Consider the following 21,863-nt stretch of genomic DNA (forward strand, 5'->3'; position numbering starts at 1 on the left):
GATTTGTGATGTTAAGGGATCCCAGAAGGAATGCAGAGTGTGACAAACGAATCTGTTTTGCAAATGTATCTTATAACTTCAATGAAGGGAACAATGAGCTGTACTAAGTTACTTTGGAAAATGTTTTGAGTGGATACTATTTAAGGTTAATGGAGAAGGCAATGGCACCCCACTCCAGTGCTCTTGCCTGGAAAATCCCATGGATGGAGGAGCCTGGTGGGCTGCAGTCCATGCGGTCGCTAAGAGTCAGACACGACTGAGCGACTTCACTTTCACTTTTCACTTGCATGCATTGGAGAAGGAAATGGCAACCCACTCCAGTGTTCTTGCCTGGAGAATCCCAGGGACGGGAGAGCCTGGTGGGCTGCTGTCTATGGGACCGCACAGAGCCGGACGCTACTGAAGTGACTCAGCAGCAGCATTTAAGGTTAAAGACAAAAAAAAGCACTTAAAGGAACACTATACCCTAGTCGGTCAATCTGTTTCTCTAGGGGTACAACACAGTTATTCTGAAACCACTCTCGAAGTATTCCAGGGTTCAACACATAAGCAGATAAACGGAGCCAGGTTTCTCAGGATGAAACTTACGGTGCTGAATGAGAATCAGTTTAACTGAATATGCCTACAGATAGATCTAAACATAGACATGTGTGCCCACATACTGGTCAGTATACATATTTATATCTCTTAGGTCATTTCACCAAAAAGGTGAAAGCAAGCACACCTAAACTCCAATCTTGGTTTCTAAATGCCATTCTGCAAAGAAAGGAACCAAGACTCCTTGAGGACATAGCTAATTCTAGGGCTGGCATCCAGGTAACACCTACAGTGCTAGAAAGTAAGATTAGTCTTAAAAAAAAAAAAAAAATTGAGGGTACGTTAAAGGATTTAGAGGCCAGCTTCAAAGAGCTCCCAATAGGCAAAGCTAAACAATTTGAACAATAACAGGTGTGCTGAATTTTGACTCAAAAGTATAAAATAAGTAATCATGATTAGATACTAATATAAACAAATGCCCAAATAAAGGAAAGGAACAAATCTTTTTTTTTAGTATAAATTTAAATTGAAGGCTAATTATTTTACAATATTGTATTGGTTTTGCCATACATCAACATGAATCCGCCACAGGGGTACACGTGTTCCCCATCCTGAACCCCTCCCACCTCCCTCCCCATATCATCCTTCTGGGTCATCCCAGTGCACCAACCGCGAGCATCCTGTACCCTGCATTGAACCTGGACTGGCGATTTGTTTCACATATGATATTATACATGTTTCAATGCCATTCTCCCAAATCATCCCACCCTCGCCCTCTCCCACAGAGTCCAAAAGCCTGTTCTATACATCTGTGTCTCTTTTGCTGTCTCGCATATAGGGTTATCATTACTATCTTTCTAAATTTCATATATATGCATTAGTATACTATATTGGTGTTTTTCTTTCTGGCTTACTTCACTCTGTATAATTGGCTCCAGTTTCATCCACCTCATTAGAACTGATTCAAATGTATTCTTTTTAATGGCTGAGTAATACTCCATTGTGTGTATATGGAACAAATCTTTAAAAGAAAATTTGTAAAGAATATAGATACTGCTCCTTCCCTTTGAGTGTGGCCTAGGTTGAGTAACTCACTTCCAAAAAAAAAAAAAAAGAGTATGGAAAGTGAAAAAACCTGCAGACACCATCACTGTAACCAGCGAAGAGACGGCACTGGTAACGTCTGTTGACTATGCGACCCCCAATATGAGGCACTGTGGAAGGGCCATGGCATCTGCGCCACCCTCCCCAGTGAACTACAGCCTCCAATCTGATAAAACACCAGATGAGCCCACTGTGAGGGCCAGCCCACCAAAGAACCAACTAGTGCTCTTCACAGCCTCAAGGTCAGGAAAGACTGAGAAACTGTCAACAGACTGGAGGAGACGGAGGCAGTGACGACTAAAGAAATGCACCATGGTACCTTGGACACGGTCCTGGAACAGAAGAGAACATCAGAGGGAAAATCGGTGAAAATCAAACATAATCTGTATTTTAGTAAATAGTACGGTACCAATGTTAATTTCTGAGTTTTGACAAATGCGTCATAGTTTATATAAGGTGTTAACATTAGGGGAAGCCTGTGGAAGGGTACAGGGAATATCTCCAGATGACCTTTGCAATTTTTCTGCTAATTTGAAATTATTGTAAAATTAGTTTGTTGTTGTTGCTTTTGTTTTTTTCTTTTCAAGTATAGAAGTCTCAGCACTGAAAGCATGCTTGTATTTTAAATTATGAAAGGGACTTAACAGAAGATTATACACATTTTCACAGCAACTTGATCAACACCACAGTTTATTTGTAAACATATCATAGTGTCAATAATCAAATTGACAACACTTTATACATTTCATTGTATAATATTAACATCATACCAGAAAAAAATCCACTGTACTCAGTTACAGTTTTGGTATTTTAAAATCTTTAAATACAAACTGTATTTGAAACACTGAACATAAAAGAGAAACACAAATGGCAGAGAAAAGTGGAAACAAGTAAAAGAAAGCACTATTCCTGAAAAAAAAAAAAAAACCCAGAAGCATCTGATTACAATTTTAAAAGAAAAAAAGGAGTCAAGGAAGTAAGATGATCTTAACAACATAAAGTTACATTTCTTCAGACCTATGTGAAAGGTGAAATTGTATCATACTAAATTCTGTGTCTTTTTTTTATATTTCTTTTTTTCTCTTGGTTTCTGAAGTTTGCCAATGGTTTAAGCTACATTAAGGACAAAAAAGAGGGGAGGGAGCACAAAGCCAAATGAAATTTAAATGTCTGCAGAGAAACTGGATAAAAATTCTTTCATAAATTTTCTTTGGCAAATAATAAATTCTATATTTTACATTTTTTGTTGAATAGGATCAACACATAAGATTTAAGCAATGCATCTCGATATGAGTTAATGTATGAATAAAACAAAACCAAATCCACAAAGTAAAGCATAAAGTGGCTTTCACACTTTGCTAACAGCTCTAAAAATGCAGATTCCCCATCTTTAAAAGTATAAGAGGTCTTCAGCTGGAAGTAGACTCTTTCCTCATTCACATGAGAAACCAGAGGTGACCACATGCTTTTTTTTGTACTCTCCCTAAAATTCATGATCATTACTAGGGTCCATTTCTTCCTCTATTATCCCTCAAAGGAAATATAGCAGCAAATCACTCCCATATTTTAAGTTTTAAATTCACCAACAACAAGGTTCACTACCAACTACAAACATTCAATGCTTTATTAGTGTACATGTCATCACCATAGGCTTAGCTTGTTAATACAGAAATAAATAACTACAGTTAATCTGAACAAAGCAAATGAGATTAAAGAGCCCTGATCAAATGAAATACTTACAACAATCAGGTGAAAAACTATAAAAGTTACATACATACCTAATAGCACTAGGAATGTACAATATCAATTATTGGAAAAATAAATGAGTGATTCACAGTTATAAGAAATTATTTTAATATTAGTATTTTTCCTTTTATAGACAAACATTTATAACATACACTTGGTTTCCACCTCATATAAGACAAAGTAGAATACTAAACGTTACTGCATTTACCCCAAACACAGCACTGACTGTGCCACAGGTAACCTGCTTCAAAACATTTAATAGGTAGGCCATGGTATTGAATGCATGGTTATGCTAACAGTTTTAAGAAAGACATATATTTCCAGAAGTACGTTAAATACACAAATGTCAATTCTATAAATAACAAAAATTGTCAGCAAAAATGTTCAGGTTTAACCTTCCCAAATTTTCTAATGCTTTAAATATTTTAGATATATGCTGTTTGACCAGTTAGTTTGGTTACAGTTTTAAACTAGCAAACCGTTATTCTATGAGAAGAGCTAAACTATAACACTGCACAAACTTCCCAAGGAAGGTAATTTGAAAAATCTAAAAAGTGATTCCAATTATTCTAATTAACATTTGAGATACTAAAAGAATCAAGGACTCAAGAAAAACATTTTGAAATTACTCGATTTTTCTTTATCATTTTGTCTAAAACTAGTCACATAAATTTAAGATCCAAATTGCCTAACAATGTGTCCTCACAGCAGGTTTGTCACTAAAATGTTTTGATCAGAAGACATAGCCTTAATGCCTCTAAATTCTACGCTAAAATCAAAATCCTTGGTTTGAAACCTCAAATCCAATTCCATAACAACTCATGGGTAAATGAGTCAAGGAGAAAACATGCAGCAGCCACAGCTACAAGAGTGGAAAATAAATTTGATTTTTCCATAAAGACTCTATGAAAATATAAAGCCCCAAATGAGCGACAACACAAGTCCACATATAAACATTGTTTAAAAATAGAATGTTTCCCAAGCTTCTTATGAGATGTCAGTGTATCGTCATAGTCTGTGTTAAGATCTTCTAAGTCAACGTTAAGCCATACCTAACTATGCTGATTTGCATACCTTCAACAATGTTCAATTGATATACATAATTTACATATATCCACAGCAATTCATAATGCCCCATCAGATCATCTCTCAATAATGGATGTTAACAGTTTTATAGTTTTGCTACTTTAAATACCAAGAAGCCTTTTCAGAGGAAGAGTTCCACCTCTTCCCATGACCCCTTAAAGAGTAGGTAACAAAATATAAAATTAAACAAGATTTATGTTTGATAAACTAACATATAAAATTACCATTGCAATATTCATAGTGACTGCTTATAAACATAACAGTCATCATAAAGCCTATAAAGTATATCCTCAGTTTTATAAAAGAAATGCAGATTGTCTCAAGGTAAAAAATACAGTGCAGGCTGCTAAAAAGCTCTTTGTTGCATTAGGAGGTGCAGGAATGAGGAAAACTTCTGAAAACATGAACAAGTTCCCCAAACTTTAACATCAGTTAAGCATGAATTGCACTGCAGCAGCAGGAAGCTTTTTAGTGGCTGGCACTATAAAGCTAACGTTAAGAAAGAAAAAAGGCAGAAAGGGTGAGCAACAAATATGTAACCAAATTACTGCAAATGGAGATTAGCAATAAGAAGTGACGAGGGTGATCGTCCACTCCACTCCGTTAAGATACCATCTTTAAATACTAAGTTCTTTGCAGGAAGGGGAACTCCCATGTCAGCACAGGACGACTGTGAAAGCAAACTTGGAAAACTGGCCTCAGTGTGAACATCCAGTGTTGAAGCACCTTCCTAGAGAGAGCAAGAAACAAGACAAAAAAATCCTATTCAACACTTTACCAAACCACTTAATTCAGCTAATGAAGTGGAGTGTGAAATTAAGACCTTGATTACCTAAGAAATGTTTATGGAATGCAGAGCACTATAGAAGATGCAAAGACATACCTCATGAACCCCAAATAATCAACAACTGGTATTAACATATGCAGAAATAAGAAAAATTTCTTAGATAATCTACAAAAACCCTCATGCAACATTAAGCACTAGAACAATCCATCATCCACTCCCAGGGCTCTCAGATTCACACATTCAGCACAGACTTCTTGGAACTCCAGGCTCCAATCTCCTCCTATCCAACATCTATCTTTGCATGTTTCACCATAAATTCCACACTTAACATGTCCATAACCAAACTAAATTTTCCCCTACCAGGTCCTTCCCCTACTCCATGCATCAAGCTAGTCAAGAAAATGACTACGAAGTGTGAAAATTACCTTCATTCTTCCCTTCCTTACCATAGCCTCGATCTTTCCTCACATTTATTTAATCACTACATTCCCTCAATATACCTCCAGCATGTATCCCAAAGGAGTTTACTTGATTCATTCACCACAGCCAAGGCCACCAGTCTCCACTGAAGCGCAGTCCTCACACCAAAGTGAGGTGCAGGAGTGTGAAAATTTGTAAAATCTTGTATCTATTTATTGCATCCAATAAAATTTCTGTTTTTGTGTTTTATAATATACACAATTTATTATATTACAGGTATAGCAGTAATGAACAAACCTTTACTGCAGATACATTTTTTTTTAATGAAAAAGATGTTCATCTATCAATATTTCTCACTATAGTTATTACAACAGTCTCCAAACTTGTCTTATTTCTAAGCTTCTGTTTTTAATCTATTCTCTAAACAGTAACTAATCTTTTAAAAAAAGTCAATTAGAAATATGTCATTCCCTGTTATAAGTCTTTAATACTAACAGTTTCTCTTTGCAGTAAGTATAGAACACATTTTTTCACGTACTCTAGAAGGCCCTCTGCTCCGCATCAGCCTCACCTCTGGCCCCTACGCCACTTTCACGAGGCTTCTGTCACTGGCCCTCTCGTTTCCTTGCAGGCTGAGTGCCCTCCTGACACAGGACTTACATACCTACTAACCTCGGCCTGGAATACTTTTTCCTGTTCTTTAGATTTCAGCTTATACGTCACCTCTACCTTTTTAAATTTGGTCTGCCTTTAGATTCTATCATTTCTGAAGGGGTTTGGCTCCTTTAAAGCACACATATTGAAATCTGTAACTACTTGTATATGTCAGTGTTTCCTTGACTAGCTCTCACACAACACTCAAGCTCCATTAGTGTCTTAGTATACTGCTTCCCCAGCACCTTGTGAAGACTCTGGCATAGAGCTGACTCAAGTATTTACTGAGAGAATGAAAGAAGCCAAATTCCAAAATACTAATTTCATAATGTTAGAACAGATATTTCAAACAAAAAATATTCCATTCTAAAAATTTATCTACAAATCAAGTCTACGGTATCCATTCTTTCCTTGGGGGTAAGACAGAGGTCTAGAGCACTGGCTTTCACTACCGTAACAGTCAGTCCCACCTCATTAATCACTGCACTGGGGATCAAGAGGGGACTTCCCTAGTGGCTCACTGGTAAAGAACCTGCCAGCCAACGCAGAAATCACAGGTAAAATTCCTGGGTCAGGAAGATCCCCGGGAGAAGGAAATGGCAACCCACTCTAGTATTCTTGCCTGGGAAATCTCTTGGAGAGAGGAGCCTGACGGGCTACAGTCCTTGGGGTCACAAAGAGTTGGACTAAGTCGTTGGACACGACTTAGCAACTAAACAACAACTGACCCAAGAACCAGAACCTAACGTGGTACATGGCCCATGGCAGATGCTTAAAACACTTCTGTTAAATGAAGCACCAGCACTAGAACGAACAGTTCAAGCCTCCTGAAGACCTGGCCAGTGAAATCATGTATAAGTCAGTTAACTTTCTGAATTTCAGTATCTTCATTTATACATTAAATTACAACTTATTTCTTGTCTTACTGCTGTGGAGACTCAGCACAAACACAGAAGTGTTTTGGACACTATAAAAGCTCTATGCAAATACACCTTGGGTTTTTTTAGTTTTTGTTACCTGGAATGAGTGAACAAAGTTAAGGACTTGTAGAGACAGTTTTCTACTGGAATGTAAGAGGTTTTGAAGGCTGAAAAAAAGGAGAAAAGTTTAAAACAAATATAACGAGAACTAATAGCTTATGAGAGTTTAATTTTAATAAACATGTTAATATATGTATATACATCTCAATTAATCACATAATTTCTAAAAAACAATTGCAATGGTTCTCATCAATGAAATTTCTGCTTGTTTTAATAATATGGAGTAAAGATGCATTAAAAAGACCATTTTGAAATAAAACATCATGTACAACCAAAATTAGAAAATTACTGTTAAAAGGAAAAGTTTAAACTACTACCAAATATGCAAGAACACTTTAAAAATAAAAATGTAGGAACACATTTTCAATTGTAAATTGGTTAACATATGTAAACTGGTAACCATTATAGTGGCAATCATTAAAGCTATATAGTATTTTTACCTTTTTATTCATGTATATTATTTTATTTTCAAGATAGTTATTAAAATTGTCAATTAAGTACCTTAAATTTTCTTATACAAACTACATTAGGCCAATTAAATTATTTATTCTCCAACTTTGTTTTCCTAAATAACAATGTCAAGGAGATCTGTAGATATCACCTTTTTCTAAGCCACCCACCATGATCATCAGATTTAGTGATACTCTTCTCTGCTAACCAGACTCAGGACCCTTACCATGCTGCCTCTCAGCAGCTGCTCCCAACCGATGAGAGTGAGCATACAAGATAAAACCTACTTGTCATGACTGATGAATAATGTATGTTCATTTAGAAAATGTGGCAACTGAAGAAAATTTAGAAAGTCATCCATATTTACATATTAAAAAAAGCTAGGTGCACACAGTCATATAAGTACACCCATTTAATCTATACTCTCACCAAATCTGAGTAATTTAGTATCATTAACCAAAACGTTGTGTCCAAAATATCTGCATGTGCCTAATTTCTGAGGGACTGAACTTTAATTTAAAAATACACAGCAAAACCTTTAAACAAGCCATCTTTATTCAATCAATGAACAAGCATGTGTGAAATAAGAGAAAGTAAGGTACAGCAACTAATAATGAGAGCTTAAAAAGTCTCATACATGAAAAGATGACAGCAAACAGAAACCCTCACCTCTCTTTTCTGCAAAGGCCATGCGTAGCGATTTTTCTGCAGACTTTCTGGTTTAATTCAGAACTAAACAGTGGAATCCCAAAGCACAACTCCAGAGGAACCCAATCTGCTTCTGCTGTGGCAACTACAAAAGGGTACACAAAGTTATTAATCATGTATACTTCATGTATTATGACTGACCAGGGTTTAACTGGTCAGTCTGATCACTGGTCAGAGATCCAGAGATTTTCATAGATTCCTCCTGCTTCCACTGACACCCACGTGGGTTTAGCAGGGGAGAGGACTCAGAGGGGTGTCAGTGAATCTCTGAAACAGGAAATAATGTTTTTTGAGTATGTACATGCTTCTGGGAAGAAGGCACACAGCTTTCATCAGACACTCAAAGTGGCTTTTTACACCAGAAAAAGAAAATCTAATTCAAAACATCTATAAGATGAGAGAATTAACAGGAAAAATGAAACACTGTTTATTTTCATGTCACATTTTACAATATTTTAATTATTCTAAATATATAAAAATGTTTCCTAGAAAATACTTATGAAAAGGTCCATTATAATAAGAGCAAATGATATCCAAAAACAGTATCATTTGCAAAAGGATTAAACCTCAGAAATTAGTCAGAGATTGCAAGCAATTTTTAAAGCCTTACCAGAGTTTTGCTTTGCAGCTGAATCTAGAGCTGCTTCCTCAATGACCATTTCAAATGACTCTGTGCTCCCATTCACATCTGAGCCTGAAGCCAAATCAGGTTCTCCTTATAATTGAAGGGCAAACAATAAATATTAGGACTCTAGAAGTTGGTATACGTTGTTGATAAGTCAGTCCTAACAGAAATAACAATGGAATATAGTGAATGGTCTTTAGCCTAAAGGAGAAGCTGTTAAGTGGGGGACAATTTTGTCCCACAAGAAATACTTGGCAATTTTGACAAGGTTTGTTCGCCATGAATGGGGACAGGGATGTTACTGATATCTAAGGATCCTAAACATCCTACAATGCATAGGACGGTCCCCCAGAACAAAGAATTAGCCAGCTCAAAACATTAATAGTACTGAGGTTGTGAAGCTTTGGCCTAAAAAAACAAGCATTCACATGGCAGAACACAAGTTCAGACCTTCACTTCATTATACTAAAGTCATTTCTGTCCCCATGGAAACATGCAGTCTGATTACATCATTCCCTTTCAAAATATTTTGACTCCCTATGTCTTTCAGCATAATACATCCTCTGAGATCCTCTAGATCTTACCTATTATTTCTCTACTCTCTGCTACTACAGCCCATCAAACTCTTCTGGCCAAGATAAGCTACTCTCTTGCCTGATCCCCTCTGCCTAAAGCTGCTACCCTCCAAATAAACAACAATCATCTATGTGTAGATAACACCTCATTTTTCAAAATTCAGTTCAAACTTTACCTTCTCTAAGAGGGTCTGATAGCTCAGTTGGCTGAGATAAGCCTTCCCGTCCTGCTTTAGCACTTTAAGCAGACCCCGGTATCTTAGTCTCTTAACATTACACAGTAGGCTGATTCAGTTGCTTGTCTCTCGCCCAGGGTTTTTTACTCCTTCAGAGAGTGAAGTCGCTCAGTCGTGTCCGACTCTTTGCGACCCCATGGACTGTAGCCCACCAGGCTCCTCTGTCCATGGAATTTTCCAGGCAAGAATACTGGAGTGGGTTGCCATCTCCTTCTCCGTAGGACTTAGTAATAGAAATATCTCCAGCACCTAAGCAGGTATTTCGTAAATGTGCACAGAAAGAATGAAATAAAACAGGACAGCTCTATTAACATTCTTTGAAATGACTAATCCACAGCCCTCTTCTCTAAAAACGCTCCTGTGATACTTGGCAGTCAACTGTTGAAAGTTACCCAACTCTGGCCAAAGGTATATGGACCAGGAGTGAATACCTAATTCAATTCACTAGATGGCTAGCAATTAATCATACTCTCTCAGCATTTCAAAGGAAGAGGTTCAGTGAATCGAATCAATGATATAGAGATCTGAATTAAACATTCCCTAGAGTTGCGGACCACAGGTGACACCGCGGCAACCAAAGCCACATACAAGCCGAAATTACGCCAGGGCAGGAAACAGTTAGTGACGAGAAGGTGATCTGAAAAATGCATCTTTAAAAAGAAAGGCATCTAAGGAAAATTAGCCATTGTCCATATGCAAGACGGGGTGGAGACGCAAAGAAGATGAGGCCAGGAAGACTAAGCAGGAAATAGTTGCAATAAAACATGTGTAAAATATCAAGATTCAGACTAGAATGGTAGTTACAGAGAATTAAAGAGGGAGGGAAAGAAATGAATATAAGACATTTCTAAAGACTAACTCACAGAACTAACTAGGCTGAGTGCGAAAGGAGAAGGATGAGACAAAGACATGATTTTTAAGGCCTGCATAACTGAGACAATGGTGCCTCCAATAGGAGGAGGAAAGCTGAAGGGGAAAACTATTCATCCTAGTTTGAAAATAATTTTACAAACAGACTAAAGTTTTGAAACCATCACCCCATAAAGGAACTTAATTTAAAGCCTATAAACAGAAATATGACAGTAAAGGGCTAAAACACAATAACGATTCTGTATTCCAACCCCAGGTCATCACGTCTTTACTTTTGCACTTAGTATTTTCTCCATTTGAATAACTGATAATTGTCCCAATGACGTCACAGTATTTTCAGTGGAAAAACATTAAGTATTAAATAAGTCAACATCCCCACAAAGCCCCCATGCTTTTTAAATATTAAGTTTGTGATACACTCACTGCCAGTTATCGTAACTCAAAGGACACAACTATTGGCTAACCTCTCTCATCAGAAGCATCACTGAGTTTTCTGTTTGCAAGTTGGCTAGAAGCATTCAACATGGTGACATATCCACAAAAATGCTGCAAGTCCACTTTGTTCCTCAATGTTTGCAATGCTTTATGAACACCCATATTGACACGAGTAAACTCTAAGAACAAAGAGTTGAAATCAATTATAAGTCAACAGTTTTACAACAAAACACCAAAAACTTAAATACACTTTCCTTTTGTTAACATCAAACAATTCTTAGAACTACTTTTAGATTTTATCAAAATTGATTCCAATGAATAAATATCTGTAAATGTAAAAGGATGCTGTACATATACAACATACTTTATAGACCTCAGAAGGCAACTATTGTAACAAAACAATTTACTCTCTAAGTAAACAAACATGGCCCGTCAATGGCAAATTCTCTAGGCTTCTCTTTGTACTTCCATTCTGCCTTAAGTACTTACTTAGTGGGCTTCTACCAGGAAATTCCGTATTCAATACACATTTTTTATTTTTTAAGAAAAGTATTCTTATTGAAACTAAAAGCTAACAATGTACTTGAAATTATATCCCTAATAAATTAAGTATCAGCTCAAGTTCTCATAAATACGTGAACTTACAAAAGAGAAAGATGCCAAATACGAATATTTCTCTGTTTTAGAATTTTCACAATAATCACCAAAGGCAAAAGAGTGATCAGTTCTCGAGATTTTATGATTTTTAAGATCCCGTTGTCACTATCCTATATCTTGTGGTGAATAATTAATTTGTCCACAGAATTTATAAAGTATCAGAGGATTAACAAGCAAAGTTTAGTTGCAGAGAAATACTTATTTCTGAATAGGGGCTCTATTTTGGAGGAGAAAATTCTCCTCTCCAAATTTTGTACACACTTATTTCACAACAGCCCAAAGAGAGTACTTAATTTCAAATGTGAAGCATTTACAGCCTACTCATGAGAAAAGGAAAAAAATACTTATGTAAATCTTCTTCTTTACTCCCTGCTTTAGGGGAGAAGGGACAATGGTGACTAACATTTTGGAAAAGTTCTTATATGAATTAACAAAAGTTAAATTACTTGATTCATTGCTCTCTAAAATTCCAAGCAATATGACTCTAAGAACAAGAAAAATAGATTCTAAAATGACAATTTTGAATGGAGCAGGAAACACAGGTGCTGAATATACTTTCTTAATAATCAACAGAGGAGAGATGTTTTACATTAAACAAAAGGAAGAATGAATTTGCTTTTATAGAAATTCCCTGAGCATCTTTCATCAAATGTATTACAGCTCACAATTCTAGAAAGGAGTAACCTTAAACAGCCTTTTCACCCTTGAACCTAGAATCAGCTTAATTTAGCTCAGACTCTACAATTCACTCAAGTCCTCTCTAGCAGGAAAAATAAAATTTAAAAACAATTTTAAATTATTTATTCATTTTAAATTAGGTTTTGTTTAAAATGTTTTCTCATTTTCTCTAAGGACTCTAGATTGGGAACTTGTAATACTATAGAACAAACTTAAATCAAAACACACTGACCATTAATAAAAAAATTTTCAATTTGTTTTTGCTAAAAACAAATGCTGAAACAGGAAATAATACACAAGTTCTCTGTAAACTGTAAGTTAATTTACAAATGTTCATTAATGTCCATAGAAGCCCCATAAAAATAAATAAATAAAAGGACTGTAATAACAATGGGGGAAAAAAATCAACTTTCTAAGCATAAAATCCTCCCTGTGACTTGTACTCTCTGCCAACCTATGAACAAATAAACAATAAAAGGAAACTAAAAAGGCTAAACATACAGAAAACCTAGTCTTCCATCTAAGTAGCTGCCTACTTAGCTTCTTCATCTCCAAGACAAACTAGTATTCCTTCTAGTCCTAGGTCCTAAATGAGTCCTACCCTATTTCCCACATGGGAAAAGGCATGTGACAGAAAACTACCTTTCCCAATACTCTTTAAAAGCAGAATGATTTTAAGACCCTAGAACTTAAAAAGTTTAAGAATTTACTTCTTGCTATGCTTCCACTGATTGACAAGACTAATTATAAAGAAGTCAAATGGATACAATTTGAAAGTAAGGTACCTCCTTGTAGTTCTGTCTCATCAAATGGGAAAGGTATGTGGACAGTTTCTCCTATCCCATGCAAACCATGTCCCTAAACATGAAAAAACACAAGTTGAAAGGTATATGTGAAATCTGTATTTCCAACAGTAGATACTCAATTGATAATTAAAACTGTGCCTCATGATGATGTATTCCACCTTAATACTCCATTAAAATGCTCTCAATAATTCTCTGCTTTTCTCTAGCAAGTAAACATAATCTTAAATCTTTATTAACCTATTAAGGCAATGTGTCTAAAGTGAGGGTACGGGTTAGTGAAAAAACAGGTCAATCAGGTGTCTGCTGAGTGAAGCCTGAATGAGATCCTGTGCATTCATGAGGCTTAGCTGTAGTGCTGAGAAAGAAAAGTGACGGAGGATCCGAGTTCCCTGGCGTGCTGCGGATTAGGAGTGCAAATCTCAAAAATGTGAACTGAATGACACGTATTCAAAATGCCTTGCTGCAGCACTCTAACTGCATACAATTAGAGACAACCAAAATGCCAGTCAGCAGGGGACTGATGAAATAAATCTATGTGCGTATTTTCAAGGCAGCTGCAAAAAAAGGAAGCTCTCTACAAAATGAAATAGAAAGATCTCCAATTGCTAAGTGGAAAAAGCATGGGGGATATCTGTATGTAATTGCTTGCATGTGTATAAAGAAATTCTAGAAGGGTACAGCAGAAACAAATGTGGTTGTCTGATCTGGAGGAGAGTCAGGGAGTGGGGACTGAACAGTGTTAAGAGGGCAGTGATACTTTTCTCTATGTATCTTTTAATAGTGTTTTATTTTTGAAACATGAACTATCAATTCAAAAGTTAAATTGAAAAAAATCTATGAATCTAACCCACCTCAGTCCCATGTTACAAACAGCATTCCTCACATTCAAGTAATTACAGTTATGAATGATAAGCATAAGGTATTTCATTTTATGCTTATACAGAATCATTTTAATAGAAAAGTTAACACTTGGGATCTATACATTCTTTCCCTTTAAAGAAGATCCACACATTAATCAAATTCAAGATACTGTGATGTAAAAGAAAAAAATAATTTCAGGGGGGAAAAAATCATATTCATTTAACTTGGTTCATATAACAACTTGAATATGTTTCTAATATCTTGCTTCTATTCCACTGATACATTTATGATTTCAATCCTAAACAAGATGGTTATTATTTATAAGAACATGGTTTTAATCAAAAATCTTAATTCTGCTGTTTTAAGTTCCAGTAAAGGTAAATCTTTTTTTCCATAAAATTTAATAAAAGAGACGTTCTTTTTTAGAAAAGGCAAAACTCCTTAACAAACAGTTTAAAACTCCTCTCACTCTATTTCCACCACCACTGCCACTGTAGTGAACATTTTTTGAGATGTTCCAAGGTACTAAACACAGGTCTAGAGCATTTTATGTTGATCTCCCATCTCAGTCATTCTTTTCAACAATCATGTAAAGGTAAGACCTTTTATTACCTCTAATTTGCAGGTGAAGTCACTGAAGTTGAAGCAAGTTAGTTAACTTATCCAATGTAGCCAATACGTGGACTCCAGATGTGAACTTAGGCGGTCTGACCCCTCAGTTCACGTCCAGCCCATCCTACTCCGTATCCCAGCCACCGCTCTACGCTTCATGTCTGCCCTCCCGGCTAACGCATCCTCTCACAGTTTCTACTACTACCCACGTGCTGATGCTGACACTCAAGTCAATCTCCCTTGTTCGAGCTCTCATTTGAATTTCAGAATATTTTCAATTACCTCCTAGATATTTCCACCACCCAAATGTCCCACAGGCCCAAAACACGCCACGCTCATCTGCTCCCATACACCAGCTCTTCCTCCTGTGTTCTCAAGTGTGATGCCGCTGTTCTTCCATCTTCACAAGCCAGGTTCCTGAGGAATCCCTTTTCCTCTTCCCACCCCCTTCTCAGATACCTGATCAGTTCTATTTATTTTGTATTTGTAATAATTCTTCCTTTTCATTCTTATTACTGCTTCCCTAACCTAGGCTGTCCTCATCTCTTATCTGGCCTCCAAGACTGCATGCTAATCCTATCTTCTCCCACCCAGTCATTCTCAACAGTCTTCAGGCTAATCTTCTAAATCACAACTGACCATGTTAATCCCTTGCTCAGCACCCTTCACTGGCTACCATGGATCTAAAGGGAAAGTCTAAGCACTACGGCAGGACAAGTAAGGTCCACTGCCCTCCAGGGCAGGGCCTGCCTACTGCTCCAGACGAGTCTCTGATCACCATCCATCACACTGCAGCCCACCCCTCAAGATGACGTAACAGCTCACATGTCCGAGCACATGCTCCCACTTCGTATTCCTGTTCGTTTATTCAACACTCACTCACTGAGCAACTTCTGCGAGCCAGGCACTATTCCAAGCACTAGGGAACTAGTTATGAAGAAAGAAGAAAAAACTCTCTACCCAAGGGTTTATTCATACTAACTGTACCTCTCTGCCTGGCCTCACTCTCCTCTGAATCAGTCTTTTATACCTAGCCAGGTCTCATTTTCTCCGAGGAACTCTCCCTAAGCCTCTGTCCTTGCCCCAAAGCTAGAAGGTACTTCTCTTTAACACTTCCCCTATCACTCTCTCTAACCCTCAGCTAAAAACTGCTTACATAACCTTTCCCATCAGAATTAAGTTCCCTGAAGACAGGGACCATGCCTCATTTGTAAACCCACATTAATTAGTACAGAATATGGCAAGTACAACTGCCAGTTCAATGAATTAATGCGATCTTTACAGAGAACCTATTATGTACCAGAAAGAGTGCTGTACTCTTCACACACACACCTTCTTGTTTCATTCTCTCAACAATTCTAAAGCTAAAAATGCTTCCTTTGGCATTAGCTCTTACTATTACTTTTGTTGTTACACAGTGGATATTACCATCCCCATTCTGCAGATGGGGGAAACTAAGTTTAAGAAGAGTATCTCTAAAATGTTACATACCACTTCACACCAGCTAGAGTGGTTATAATTAAGAAATAAGGTAATACAAAGGGCTGGAAGGAATGTAAAGTCACTTTGGAAAACAGCCCAGCAGTTCCTTAAACAGTTAACACACAAAGCTACCACGTGACTCCACATTTCCACTTCTAAGGATATATCCCAAAGAAGTGACAACATGGCCACTTGGACAACAGGAAAGCAGCCTATATATGGCTCCCTGTATCTGAAATGCCCCAAACAGGCATTCTACAGAGACAGCAAGTGTCGGGGGTGGGGGGTTGGTGCGAGAACTACAGGAAAAGGAAAATGTTGTAGCACTGAGTGTGGTGCTGACTGTAGACATCTGTCAATACACTAAAAACCACTGAATCACACAATTCAACTGGGGAATATGGTATATGAAGCACACCTAAATTTTAAAGCTACTATTAAAAAAAAAACAAACAGGGCCACACAGGTAGCAAAAGCTGAGGCTGGAACTCAAAGCTGAGTCTGCCTTCAAAGCCCACATCGTTTCTACTACTCTCAATCTGCGAGACAAAGGCCAGGACTAAAATCCTGATCTCTGGTTCTTTATGTGTCAGTTTGACAAATGTCTAATTACTGATGTCTGACTGTGACTCAGCAGAGAGTCAAACAAATTGCAATCTTTGAAATTAAAATCCAAAACTGATTGTTTGAAATAAGGTAACTGTACCTGAATCAAAACCGCTGAATGTGTCAGGGCATCGTTCAACATCGTGAGCACATTTGACGTAGGAACCACCCCAGGATCATGACCCCAAGACGTGATTAATAATCGATCATAACCCTAAGAACAAGAAATAAATAAAACATACCAGAGCATTTAGGAATTTTAAAAAATTAAGAAAGTTATCTAGAATAGTGCTTACCAGTTTCTATCTTCCTCAAAAATGATTTTTTAAAAACCCACAAAAACATACCTGGAATATATCTGGCAGTTTTCGAAGTCTTGTCCCTTTGGACAGCAAAAGAGATGGTGGTCCTTGCCTGGTGATGTGGTAAATGTACAGTTTAAACCAGACAGAACTGACTTCTGGGATAGCTGGTCCAATGTGCTAAAATCATAGAACAGGTAAAGTAAAGCTGTAAATACTTATCTAACAAAGCCAAATTTCACAAGGGACTAAGTATACTCTTACAGCTAATGCCTCATGGAAGTGTTAACTGTTCTTAGCCTTACGAAGATAAATGTTAAATGACCCATTCAAACACTTTCATATATATACTGGAATTGAGAAAGCAGTTCTTGTCACTGCAGTTAAGAGAGAAGTTCTTGTCACTGCAGTTAAGAGAATGGACTCTGGAGCAGTTGGGTTATGTCTGAACCTTGGCTTCATCCCCTGGGCCATATCGCCGCAGGTTACTTAAGGTCTCTTGTGCCTCCTTTTGCTCATTTGTAACACGGCAACAGATGGAGAAGGCAATGGCACCCCACTCCAGTACTCTTGCCTGGAAAATCCTATGGATGGAGGAGCCTGGTAGGCTGCAGTCCATGGCGTCGCTAAGAGTCGGACACGACTGAGCGATTTCACTTTGACTTTTCACTTTCATGCATTGGAGAAGGAAATGGCAACCTACTCCAGTGTTCTTGCCTGGAGAATCCCAGGGATGGGGAGCCTGGTGGGCTGCCGTCTATGGGGTCGCACAGAGTCGGACACGACTGAAGCAACTTAGCAGCAGCAGCAACACGGCAACAGAATACTTACCTCTTCAGGACATTGCTACAAGTTTAAAACAGTACCTGGCAGCACATGATAAGCACTATCTAAGTGTTAATTATTTCCACTAACAATTTTTGTCAAAAGAGAGACTGTCTATCCTTGCATCCATCTTACCACTCATTCAATTCATGGATTCCTACTATGCCCAGAGGCTGTGTTAAAGAGTACAAGGAAGTATGTATGTGTGGCAGAGGGGAGGGGACACAAAGAATTATAAAACAAAGATTAGTAAATGCAAATCTATACCCACTCCCACTGAACAGAGGACACAACTTGGCTAAGGGGGGAGTGTGCTCATGAAGCAGCTAGATCTGCACAGGCAACAGAAACATCCATGTACCAGAATCCCTTCCTTTTTCCTACACCGTGAAACCCAGCATACCAAGGAAACCAGGCAGGATGTAGCACAATCCTCCCGCTTTGAAAATGGTACACGTCACATGGTATACGCCTTGCTAAGTATACAAATACATGAAACTTATTTATTTTCAAAAAGTAAAAGACCAGAAGTCATCTTCACAATTTTAAAGGTAACCAGAATTCTCTCTTTCAAGTATAATCTTTTCTTGTCAGCTTATTCAGCATCACAGCCCCACTTCCTAAACACTTCAGTTTCTTCCTCATTAAAGTTATCTTATCCTTCAAGGCAATCCAGGTTTCTTTCTTAGAGGATCCAAAAACATTCTCTTTGAAATCCTGCTTTCAAGAAGAAAACTGTAATCAAATGTGTCATTAATCACTAGACAATGGTAGTTGGTGGTTTAGTCACTTCAGTCATGTCCAACTCTCCACGACCCCATGGACTGTAGCTCACCAGGCTCCTCTGTCCATGGGATTCTCCAGGCAAGAATACTGGAGTGGGCTGCCATTTCCTTCTCTAGGGGCACTAGACTATATATATATATATATATATATATATATATATATATATATATATATAAAGTACCAATTATACCTCACAAATTGAACATCCTACAACAGCAATACGTACAAAACTGCTTTCTGAGTTGATGATTTTAGTATCTGCTGCCTACAATTTGAGAATCAATACATAAGACTGTTAAACCTCCCCTTCAAGTTGCCATGAGGAAGAAGAAAATAATGGCAGAGCAGGCTTCCCAGTGGGTCTTTCTTTACCTGAGGGGTGCAGCTGCTGACGGGCCGGATTTCGTTGGTGAGAGGAGCCATGGAAACAAGCAACGTGTAATTTTTGTTTAGAACTCTGCTGCAGGTTGCAGGGTCCAACCCAAGAAGGCTTTCACAGCGCAAGAGATCCAGAGGAAAACCTGAATTGTGATCAACCACATACACAGAATGAAAGACTGACAACATGAAACAAAAATGTCGAAGATGAAAATATTGAGAATTGCCTTCAATTTTTTAAATAAAAATTAAAATTTTTTAAAATAAGGTAGAATAGTTTTTTAAAAGCACTTTATTTCCTAGGAAGTCAACTAAGGCTTTGTAAGATTTAAAGCTAAAAGTCTTTATTCTGATCCAAAAAGATAACTGTCTACCGGTGTTTCTTCGAGCTAACCTTTCACTTTAAATACATTTGCTTTACCTTACTTCCTCTCCATCATGGCAGTGCCATCTTATGAAAACCTAAGCGCCATGGGAAAGCTGTTTCCTTCCCTCCCCCAATTTTCAATCACTATAAAAACTTCACAGCCAAATTCTGAACTGACCAGAGGGGCAAGAATTCCTATTTAGAAACACATGCCCTAACTGGGGTCCATAAAGCATGAGCTAAGCATGCAAATGATGTTAAGTGTTCCCACTTTTAATTCTTCTGGAAAATTCCAATTCTATTGCTTCTAAAAAGAGTTCATTGAAACTTCAGAAGATCAAGTTAGTCCTCTAAGCAAAAATGAATCTAAAAAAGGATATGGCTTGCTAAAAGAGCTTAGAAGCCCTGAGTACAATTGGCACCCAAGATCTTGGTCTTTAATACCATTTCACCACTAAAAGAAACCAGGCTCCTAGGGGAAGAGGCTGATTCCAGGGTTGGAGCAGAAACACAAAGTAAGATAGCTTTGTCAGAAAATAAGGAATTACTCCCCACCAAATTAAAAAAAAAAAAAAAAAAAAAGATAGAGGCACTCCAGGACAAGAGAAGTCCACTGGCAAAATCTGAGACAATGTAGCAAAAAAAATAATAAGACAATAATGACTGGTTATACATCATCGAAAAAACAAAAACTGATAAATCCATACTGAGAATATAAGAGAAACTTGGTCCCAAATGTTAAATGAGGAAGAAATGGTGGAGTTGGGGGAAAAAAAGATCAATTCGCAGCCATCACAGTCAAGAATGGTTCAGACAAGGATCAACAGAGAATGCTAAATCTAGGAGGAAACACTGACAGAGCAGGATATCTGCACGGTCGTAAAGTGTCTCCCTCTACAGACTGCTTATTAGTTGTGGGGGGAATAAAAGTGGACTGTACAATGTAGGAGTCAGAAAACACACTAAGTGGGTGGCCAAAATTCGCTAATATCACAAGGACAGACGCTTGATCATAGTGTAGCAAGCGTTTTGTTCTGCACAATCGGGGGGACAAGCAGTCTAGCTAACGGCATATGGGGCAAAGGGATTCTGGAGGGTGTTTGTGCCTGGCCTCTCACAAATAAGGGGAGTGTCTATGATCTTAACTAAGTTAGACCACACGTTGTTTTCATTTTTCAAGCAGTGCCTCAAGCTGTCTAAAACCAGAAGAGTACTAAGAAATTAGTCCTGTCACAGTATCAGAGGTTTGCTTCTACGAGAGCATCACAAGGCTTTTTGCTTTACAATGAATATCAAGTACTACATGATATACTCAAACTACAAATTGCTAATGACATAAAAAGAAAATTCTTTCTACTCAAAAATAGATGCTTAAACACCAATACTACAGAGTTTATTGTTTAAAAAGGAGCAAGACTGAGTTATCCCATCTGGCACCTACAAAAAGCTACTTTGCTTACATGGAGGGTATTAAGCCTTAATGCCCTAATAAAAAGTTAATTCTTTATCTGGAATGAATGGCCTTTTTTTCTATGAATCTGAAATGGTACTAGTTATACACCATTATTATAAAAATTGAAAATAGTCACTTAAATCATCTTCTGTGGTTCTAATGAGGAGCCCCAGTTAAGAAAGGCTGGTTAGAAGAATTAAACTTTATAAACAACCGCCGATCTGGTCTCAAGGGGAGGGAGGAGTTACTTACATTTTAACTTTGGAGCCACATCAGTTATTCTAAGCAATTAAAGCTCCAGTAACAGTCAACAACTAAATCTGCTTTAAAGGTTAAAATTATACTTTACTTTCACACAGAATAAGTTTAGCACAACCCATTAAGCAATAGACTGTTCATGAATAAATCAATAAAAACCTCAGTGTTCAAGAGAAGATAATGTAAAGGACAGAGCAAAGGGAAAATATTCAAGAGACATGGATTCAAGCCCCAGCTCTTCCATTTACTAATCATATGAGCTTTAATGACTAAATGCACAAGAGATTTAACCAAGAAAAGCTTGAATTTCTTTATCTATAAAATGAGTTACCCCTGGCTGGTCACTAGCACTCTGTAACATTCTTGGATTCTATGATGGGCAGTAGGACACTTCAAATATTCTAACCCATTATCTCTGAAAATCACATAAAAGTCTAAGAAAGTCCAGAGTCCGTGTATCCAGAGATATATTCAAGACTGTGGCATTCACTGCTAGGTCACATGATTTAATATTTGGTA

The 21,863-nt window shown here is 37.5% G+C and overlaps 1 protein-coding gene across 4 annotated transcripts in view; it reads right to left on the reverse strand.

The window, feature by feature from the left end:
• Positions 1-1,382: 1,382 nt before the first annotated feature.
• The window catches only part of FAM91A1 (family with sequence similarity 91 member A1), a 41,749-nt gene continuing 21,268 nt past the window's right edge, over positions 1,383-21,863 (reverse strand). For 2 of the 4 annotated variants that reach the window (XM_061438665.1, XM_061438666.1), the window contains exons 16-24: positions 19,261-19,409; positions 17,323-17,457; positions 17,076-17,189; positions 13,394-13,466; positions 11,303-11,452; positions 9,143-9,247; positions 8,494-8,617; positions 7,352-7,421; positions 2,315-5,203 (exon numbers count right to left, since the gene is read on the reverse strand). In XM_061438665.1, coding sequence (XP_061294649.1) covers positions 5,018-5,203; positions 7,352-7,421; positions 8,494-8,617; positions 9,143-9,247; positions 11,303-11,452; positions 13,394-13,466; positions 17,076-17,189; positions 17,323-17,457; positions 19,261-19,409 — 1,106 coding nt within the window. In that variant the 3' untranslated portion in view covers positions 2,315-5,017. Of the gene's footprint in view, positions 1,974-2,314; positions 5,204-7,351; positions 7,422-8,493; positions 8,618-9,142; positions 9,248-9,908; positions 10,218-11,302; positions 11,453-13,393; positions 13,467-17,075; positions 17,190-17,322; positions 17,458-19,260; positions 19,410-21,863 lie in introns of those variants that run through there. The other 2 variants (XM_061438667.1, XR_009740797.1) reach the window with 2 other exon arrangements.

Source organism: Bos javanicus, chromosome 14 (genome assembly GCF_032452875.1).
Source record: "Bos javanicus breed banteng chromosome 14, ARS-OSU_banteng_1.0, whole genome shotgun sequence".
NCBI lineage: Eukaryota > Metazoa > Chordata > Mammalia > Artiodactyla > Bovidae > Bos > Bos javanicus.